This window comes from Carassius auratus, chromosome 17 (genome assembly GCF_003368295.1).
Source record: "Carassius auratus strain Wakin chromosome 17, ASM336829v1, whole genome shotgun sequence".
NCBI classification, from domain to species: domain Eukaryota; kingdom Metazoa; phylum Chordata; class Actinopteri; order Cypriniformes; family Cyprinidae; genus Carassius; species Carassius auratus.
Genome location: NC_039259.1, coordinates 19729897 through 19739303, shown reverse-complemented (window position 1 = coordinate 19739303; position 9407 = coordinate 19729897). Strand labels below are relative to the sequence as shown.

General features: G+C 37.9%; 1 protein-coding gene across 8 annotated transcripts in view; it reads right to left on the bottom strand.

Annotated features, from left to right (window-relative positions):
- Positions 1-19: 19 nt before the first annotated feature.
- The window catches only part of hectd1 (HECT domain containing 1), a 35108-nt gene continuing 25720 nt past the window's right edge, over positions 20-9407 (bottom strand). For all 8 annotated transcript variants that reach the window (XM_026286299.1, XM_026286295.1, XM_026286301.1 and 5 more), the window contains 11 exons: positions 8969-9182; positions 8801-8883; positions 8522-8649; positions 8222-8423; positions 4450-4587; positions 3745-4352; positions 2765-2843; positions 2247-2340; positions 1861-2011; positions 1111-1255; positions 20-1001 (listed from right to left, as the gene is read on the bottom strand). In XM_026286299.1, the coding sequence (XP_026142084.1) occupies positions 864-1001; positions 1111-1255; positions 1861-2011; positions 2247-2340; positions 2765-2843; positions 3745-4352; positions 4450-4587; positions 8222-8423; positions 8522-8649; positions 8801-8883; positions 8969-9182 (1980 nt within the window). In that variant the 3' untranslated portion in view covers positions 20-863. The remainder of the gene's footprint in view (positions 1002-1110; positions 1256-1860; positions 2012-2246; positions 2341-2764; positions 2844-3744; positions 4353-4449; positions 4588-8221; positions 8424-8521; positions 8650-8800; positions 8884-8968; positions 9183-9407) is intronic.

Below are 9407 nucleotides of genomic sequence, written 5' to 3'. Positions count from 1 at the left end.
GCGAACAAGACAGTGTTGATACTTTGCAAACATTTTAATGATTATTTTTGGAGCATACACATTTGAAAATATTTGTTTACTTCAAACTGCAACTTGAGTTAAATAATGTTTATAATATACAAAGAAAATACAAGGGAAAGCACAGCTTGCTTTTTGCTTTGTCTTTTTTTCTTTTTTTAAACGTGCTTGCACACAGAACCAGTGTTTCTGTATCTACAGCTTTATTGTAAAATTACACAAATGCACTCAAGGACTGATCCTTTAGCAGGGCAATGAACAGTTGAAATCATACTCACACAGAAACGGAAGCAAAAAAAGAAAAAAAGAAAAGCATGTGCATGATTGTATGCAGACAGATTAAGTAAAACAAATGAAAGAAAAAGAATCCTAATTTTTCAACAACGCAGGCACTAGTAAAACTTAAAACCTGTTAAGGAAATGCCCAAACACTCTATAGTTAGCTCTACAGAAGCAGGTGTGCTTGTGTCCAGGGTCTGACACTGCAGATGGTGAGAACTGGGTCTGAAAAAGATGATCTATGCCAAAATTTACACTGAACTTGGAGTAATGACAGTAAACTCAGTAGGTGAGGAGAGACTACCCTGGCTGCAGCGGCTCAAGCCCTTAAAGCGGTAGAGTGACCTGGGAAAGGCCTTGTGAAGCAGTCAGTCAGTGGAGGAGGAGACCCTAATCGGATTCAGGAGCTAGTGGAACTGCGACGGGACTGTTTTTCCTGTTTATCTGGGTACATGTGAGGTGCTTGGGGAGAAAGGATTTCATTGGGGCACAGCTTTATTATCTGCAACAAAACACAACAGGCTTCAACAGTACGGGAGTTAGTCAATGATTCAGCGAGAGCATGCTCAGTTGAGGTGGAAGCCCTTCTCCATAGTGGCAGCGAGGAGGCGCTCTCTCATGATCTCTTCGGAGGAGTATTCCGGCAACTTCAAGTAGTGCACACATGTGTTAACTGAAGGGTAGCTGGCATCGGTTGCATCAACCTAGAGAAGAAAAGACCACAGCGGGTATGATTTGAGACAGTGTTGGCTCTTCTTAATGTTATCCTAATGGCTGGGTTTTAGCGTCATGGATTGTAGTATGCTTGCGTACCTTCCGGACTACTGTGAGACGTGGATGGAGGTTGGCCAGTCCACCAGGGGGCAGGGTCGAGCAGCCTGTGGTGAATTGGAGGAAGGCTTTCCTCTCATCCGAGGACATTCCACACAGCACTCGCACAAAGCGCAAGAAACCAGGACTGCAATACAATCAAATCAAATACACGGTCTAAAAAGTCGCCAAGTTACTTAATATATATTATACATTATTTAGAAAGCTAAACATGAAACCTATTATTTCAAAGAAAATATACTACAACAACATAAAATATTGCAATTGCTAAATTTAAATTCACAGACCTACCCTTAAGTGTGCCATCATAAAATGTGAACAAAGCACAAAACCGGTTATAAAGTCACATGGGTATATTTGTAGCAATAGCAAAAACAATTGACTATATGGGCCAAAATGACAGATTTTTCTTTTTCTTTTGTGCCAATAACATTAAGTAAAGATCATGTTCTATTAAGATATTTTGTATATTTCCTAATATTTTTTATGCATAATATGCATTTCTAAGGACTTCATTTGGACAGTTTTAAAGGCAATTTTCTCAGTATTTTGATTTATTGCCCTCAGATTAATTTCTCGGCCAAAAATAGTCCTATCCTAACAAACCATACATCATTGGGAAAGCTTATTTATTCAGCTTTCTTATGTATAAATCTCAATTTCCCAAAATTGACCCTTATGACTGGTTTGGTGGTCCAGGGTCACAAATCGAGAAATAACCGTAGTGTCTACCTGTCCCGTGTGTAGCCAAGTTTAGGTTCTGTGTAGTTAACAATGTCTTCAGTGGTCCAGGATGGAGACTGGTTGCCACACAAGATCATCTGCACCTCTTTATGACTAAATGAGCTGAGCTTCTCCATAGGAAACACCTTGTTAAAGCCCTCTGCAAAACAACACAGACTGCAATTAGAACACAAAATCTGATATATTTAGTTATGTATATTTAAGTTTTACATTTTGCAACATATTTGTAACTAATAAGAATAATGTTGTGACAAATGTTATCAACTGATATTTTAAAAATGTATATCTCTTGGAGAGCCAAGTTAGATGTGTAGCCCGAGCATACTGAAAGTAGAAGGCATGAGAGTATTTGAGGCCTGCCAATCCTGTCATACCTCTAAAGGCTTCCATTTGCTTCTGGATTCCTGTGTGCATGCAGAAGTCAAACATGAGCTCTACGTACTCCTCTGCATTTTCCATGGTGACCATCTGATGAGGACAGCAGAGTTATTAGCATTCATGTCTTTTTCCACACAGGATGACACCAAGGACAGCGCGTTACATAATTACAGGCACTAAGCAAGCAGTGAATTATACATTTTGCCACTTGGCAAACATTTAAACGACCATTCAAAAGCATAGGGTCAGTTTTTTTTTTCTTTAATATCTTATTCTCACAAGGCTACATTTACTTAAAAATGCACTAAAATAGTAATATTGTGAAATATTACAGTTTAAAATAACTTTCTATTTCAATACATTTTAAAACCGGTCAATGTTGAAAACTTTTATTCATCTTATTTCTCAGACCAAAACATCAAACCCAAAACTTTTGCATGGTAGTATAATTTTAGCAAAATAATTTTTAATCGGGTTTTGACACTAGACTGTGTGTCTGGACAACGTAACCTACCTCATCCTCTCCATTGGGCTTCAAGTCTACTGATGAAAAGCCATGTACTTTGGATGATGGACAGAACTGGAAATTTAATCTAATAAAATTAAAACAGATGATTAATGTCTATAAATAAAATATCCTCGAAAAAGCAAGGAAGTAACATCCAAGAAACATCTCCCAAACTAATCTAATTATATAATTAAGTATGGAGTAATATTAATTAACATGCATTTACTAAAAGGTTGGGTTTGGTTTATTTTATTTGCTTCCAATTATGGATTATTACCTGTTATTAATCTAGTAAGTACATCCACCTGATTTTTCCCATAAGAGCAGGCATGGCCATTTGTAAATTTTATATGTGAGGCTACAGGTGTCTATTTTTAGCTGCACATAAATTGTTTCACTGCTTGATATTGCAATCTGTTGTGTCTTATCATATTAATGTTCCGTATTTTTCGGACTACAAGTTGCACCTTAGTATAAGTCGCATCAGTCCAAAAAATACGTCATGATGAGGAAAAAAACATAAGTCACAGAGAGGGCACTCTATGTCTTCAGTGTAGTCTACAAGAGCACTGAGCAGCATAGAGCGCCCTCTCGCGGCTGGAGACGGTAATGTTTTCTATTGGTTCATTTCTCTTTGTTCATTTCTCTCGGTTCATGTCAAATTAATTTTGATAAGTCGCACCTGACTATAAGTTGCAGGACCAGCCAAACTATGAAAAAAAGTGAGACTTATAGTCTGGAAAATACGGTTTTATCTTAATTATGAACACAGTGGTTTGTAGTGCAGTTTCACAGTTCACTGCACTTTATTTTTCTCACCATTTCCTTACAGCTGCTAATCAACCAGATGTCTCGCACATTTACAAAAAACGGCTTGCCTCCACATTGAAAAATAAGGTGGATGAGACCTCAATAACAAAGAGACTGTAAAATTTTTTTTGCCTAATTTTCATTGATTAATATATAAAGTAATATTTATCGCTCACCCTAAATCATCTACACTAAGTGGTGGGCCAGAGCCCATAGGGTTCCTCAGCATGAGATCCTGTAGCCGCGTGTTCTTCTCATCCTCTGACAGACTCTTATTGCCCAGGATCTGTCTGCGCTTCACAGACAGTGCCTTCAGCTCTTTCAGGAACTGTGCTCTGTGAGGATTCACCAGTTCAAAGTCCTCCCAGGTCAAGATGCCGTGATACCAGGCTGGTGGCTTGGGCTTGGGTGGGTCAAGGATGAACTCAGACTTGGAGTCTTCATCAAAGCTACCCACTGAGTAAGTGTCCTGACCCTCCTCGGTGGAAGCTTCGGACTGGATTTCAGAGAAGTGGCAGTCCGACTCGACACGAGTTTGATAAAGTAGCTTGCTCATGTTGCTTTTGATGTCGCCCATACAGAGCAGTTTGAAGAAAGGCTGGGATATGGGCAGATCCACTAGCCGGTTGTCCTGGATGCATTTGGCCAGAAAGATGCCAAGAAACAGGAAAAGCTTGGTGATACGCTCCAGTTCATCACTGTCCTGAGGGAAGGGAGCAGGGAAAAGGCCGCAGGAACGTTGCACATAATAGCCTGGTGGTTTCAAGCCACCACCCAGATCCACCTGATTAAACAACGAATAAGTTCATAAATCATCCAAGTTAAAAACAATCTGTCATACTTGGGCTAGTGCCTTAAGGTAAAACAGTCAAAGAACTCACTTGACGTGACTCATCATCTGGGAAGTCGTCGTCACAGAGCCAGATACCAAGGGAAGTCCTCTGGAACTCTGCAGCGACAAGAGCATAGAACTCCAGGGTGGGTCCAAGACCAGTGCCCTCCTCCCCCTGGAACTCCACCTGTGCAAAACAACAATCATTATCAGTCTTCATCAAATAGTTTGAAATAGTTGCTGAAGAGCAGTGGTTTCCCAACCTGGGAACCAAGACCCAGCAAGCTTAGATAAACTTATTTAAATGAATGTAATTATTATTGAGAAAAAAAATGAATGTCCTGACTGATGTACTGTAATTACCACATAGAAGAGCTGGTAATGATCTGTCCATCACGGACATGGATTTTTTTTTTCTACGATTAACAAATTTATTATCAACATTCTCTTTTGGTCAAGAAGGGCAGCTCTAATTGTGAGCAGGACTTGTTCCTGCATTCCTCCGCATTATTAAAATTACAAAACCATTTTGGTAGAAGAAATAGTTTTTTTTTTTTTTCTTTGCCTAAAATAACAACAACAACAATAAAAGTAGTGTTTTCTTTATCAGGGTATATACAGAACTTCTTAAGTTGAATTTAATACCTTTTACTACATTTTTTTACCACCTTCAAAATATTTTTAATAACAGCGTGACTTCAAGCTGCAACTGTAGTGGCGTAAATTAAATATCTTTCCAATTGGAATAACATTCCATCATAATGTAATGAGGTCATTTTAACTTAGCATCAACACTGGACTCGAAAACTGCCCACAGAGATAAGAATAGAAATAAAGACAGATGAGGAAGGAGACATCTTCTTCATAGATCATTACTCAGTCTGATGTCTGATGTGCGAGCAAACTAAAAAAAGAGGTGGCCGTGAAGTAAGCACAGGTGTTATTAAAATAAATTAAGCTGATACATTTAAGTAAAGCAGAGGGATTAATAAAGATGTCACAGTGGGCCTTTGTCCATAGTTTTGGACAAAGCTTTGCAGAAAACACGGCTTCGCAGGGCTTACTGCTTTATTAGACAACCTTAGCCTATAATTATAGCATTATTAATCCAAAATAAACATAAGCCAAGTGTTGGGCTACGTTTGACAGTGATAGATATGTTTGGTCAAAGTTAGATCATTGGTTCTCCAGCTGTGACTCAGGATTGGTGGTACTCAGGATACGATTAAGCACAATAAATTATAGAGATTTTGTTTAAATGAGTTTATGTTTGGCTTTATCAGAGCCATGCTAAACCTTCAGATTAAGCATTACAGTAAGTCTATAACACTATGCCCATCACAAGCCATGTCAATGTTAGTCCAATGGTGGTACTTGGAAAGCCTAATATTTTCTGAGAGGGTACTCTGTGAAAAGTTTAAGAACTACTGACCTAGATATTGAATCAGTTTGAGAGGTGGAGCATGACCCCGTGGCCTGCCTGCTTGTGGCCTACACTGAAGCTATTAATCCTGAATCTGCATACTTAACAGGTAAATTAGTCTACTCCAACTTCCATTTAATCAACTTTCCAATATTATAGCTTCTATTACCGACAATCAACAGTAGGCTCAATAATAAAATGATCACAAATACGTGTAAATGTTCGAATGCAAACTACTATGTAAGCAAATAGGTCTTCCAAACATTAGCCAGTCCCTCCAGGATTTTTTTTTGTGATATTTGCGATTAAAATTACTGATTTTGCTGTGGCTTTTCTCATTTTGCAGTGATATTTGCAGCATTTCTTCTCGTTTTGCTATGAAAATATACCACAGACCTTTCTGACTTGGAGAGCCACTGTAGAGCTCCAGACTAACGTTCTAGGACACCAGCACCAGTGCCATTAAGTTCTAGAAGGAGGCTCCAGCACCTGACAGTAAAGCACTCTCCATATTCAGACATTTACATCTCGGAGATGTCTAATGTCTGCATTTACATATGCAAGATGTATTTTTAAGAGTGCTTGTTCATCTGCAGTATGTCTCTAAGATGTTTCCTAATTAGAATGCATGTAAAACTGCTTCCGAGACGTTTATTAGCGTACACAGCAGATGATTCCCAGATCTTTAGCAGACGTCTTACAGATGTAACAAATATATTACATCTCATAAAATGTACTTTTATCATGGTCATTCATAATTTCTAAATATAATTTAATGAATACAAAAATATATAGGCTATATTAGGGAGTGGAAATGGCCTATAAGTACTTCTCTGCAGCCATCTATTAGTAGTCATTTAATATATATTTTTTATTTTTAAATAAGTGTTTGCTTTCCTACATTATGAAACTTTCGGTTTTATACATGGGGGAAACCTATTAAGGATGAACGAATATCGTCACATTAAAACTTTCAAATTCAGTAATACTTAAAGCATTGAAGTGCTGGGAAAAGTTGTGTGAACCATTTAAAATCACTCGTAAACATTAGACCATTTCTGCCACAAGTTGTTTCTATGGTTTACTGTTAAATCCATGGTAGGGATGCACGATAATATCGGCACAATATCGGTATCGGCCGATAAAAGCTTAAAATGACCATTATCGGTATCGGCCGATATGAATATTTCTGCCGATGAGCCAAACCGATATTCTCCAAGTGAAATAATTGACCTGTTTTTCAGATGTGAATGTCTGTCTACATTTGTAAAATAATAAATTTATGGTAGAATCAGTACAGAAGAGATACATGGATTTCTCTTCAGTAAAATTAAAGTTTAAATATATCAGTATATATTTGTATATATATCGATATCGGTATCGGTCAAAATTATTTTGAAAATATCGGCATATCGAATATCGGCCAAAATCCAATATCGTGCATCCCTAATCCATGGTCAATGGTGGAGATTTTGTGTTTATTGAACAATGTTTTTTCTGGTTTCCACATCAGTGGCATTTGTTCTGTATGAAAGAACACATCACATGATATTGCAGGTCCTGCTCTCAACATATAAATAAATGCACACGAATTTTAAAAGAAAGGCCTGCACTTAACACAAATTGAAAAATCTAAAAAGAAATTGGGCTCGAAAAATGTAATACCTCATCAGATGACGTTTATTACATTCTAATACTTTTTAATGGCCTTAATTTTGGTTAATTTCATTCAACCCCGCAGACACCCGGTTTACACAAAACATCTTTTGTTGTAACATTAGCCTATAACCCGCTGTGCTTAGTCACAGCCAAAAATCATCTTGTCTAGATCTTGGCCAAAAGGTAGGCTGCTAAACAAGAAAAAATAAAATAATCGATCAACACTTTAAAAGACATTTAAGTATTTTTAAGATATTTAAAAATGTTTGCAGCTTTGTTCCTTATTTATTTATATATGTATATATATATATATATACACACACACACACACACACACACATATACATATATATACACATATATATATACATATACATATATATACATATACATACATATCGGCTATATCAAATTTTGTACAATGGGGCAGTGTAACTTTATTTGTTTATTTAGCTGTATTTTAATTTGATAATGAACAGGCTCCAATGTCCCAAAAATATGTTGTGTGCGAGTCATCGGTGTGATGGTCATACCAACACTAGTTGGTTATACAGATAGAAGCCAGACATTATTCAAAACTGTCAAGCTTTTGCAAAATAAAGAAAACTACTTTCTGCGGTCTCTTTCCTTTCGGAGAACTTTGGAACCACAATGAACCATAACTCGATACACTTTTTTTCCTTTTAATTTTTTAAAACAATGAAAAAAAAAAAATCTGAATGTTTGTTGTGGCATTTACCTCCAGTACAGACTTTCTGTCAGCATGTATCTGCATCACACTCTCAGCCCACTCCATCATGCTCTCTCCGCGAGGCACCTTGACACGCTCGTGCTTGAGCCGACCTACACGGAACTCGCCAGGATCATCACGGCGAACCGTTGTGGATGGCCGGGAACGTTCCATAGTGGCTTCTCTTCGGTTCTGGAGCCAGACAATAGCCCTAGAGAGAGATGCAAGTTCTCAAATTACAGTTTCACAGATTTATTATTGTAAAATATTGTATGAAGCAAAATGTCTTTCAATACTGCAATCACAGACCTGGAGGCTCCGAATGCAGTGCAGGTAAAATAAAGCTGCCGGGTTTCAAATGGTATGAGGAAAGGACACTTGCTGGTTAACTGTTCACACCAGTCTGGGAGAGCCCCGCTAGCCAGGGCCAGTGGCTCCTACAAGACAAAACAAAACCCCAGAAATCTTTATGATCAATTTTGATCAATTTAAAGAATTCTTACTGAATAAAAAGTTTTAATTTATTTCAAACAAACGACAAAAATCTCTACAATGTATATAAAATGCATAATTAACCCATCTAATTACCTCAATCTGCTGCAGGATTTTGGTTGTAATTTTTTTGCTGGTGAATTCCTCAGGTGATGCATTGAACTGCAGCTCTTCCACATCTTAAAGAAATTGGATTTTTAAATGCATACTAATAAAAATAAAAACCTCAAAGACAATGCTGTGTGGATGAACTGGACTCCTTACCTTCCTGTAGTGTGCGGCCGGATGAGGGTTCTCCTCCAATGGTAAAGAGGATGCGCAAGAGCTGCAGTACGTCCTCTACGCTGCAGGCACTCTGTCCTGAGCCTGCCTTGGCCTGAGCTTGCTCGCGTGCAGCACTCAGGATGTCACAACTCTGCGTGGCGGACAACGTCCCTGAACTCAGGCCTGAAGATCTGCAGCCACGCTCACAAAAGTCCTGCAAAACCATATACGTACTGTTAACACAATCTACTCGTCATTTTTTCTCCCAACCCTTTTGTAACAAATCACAACAAACCTATAACAACGCAATTACTGCATTCTTACAAAATGATATAGTTTATGGCCAAAGACAACAACAAAAACGTACAAATCAAACCAAATAGAGAATAAAGTCCACAATGACACCTAAAAACTTTCATGGTACAACATTTACCCCCAT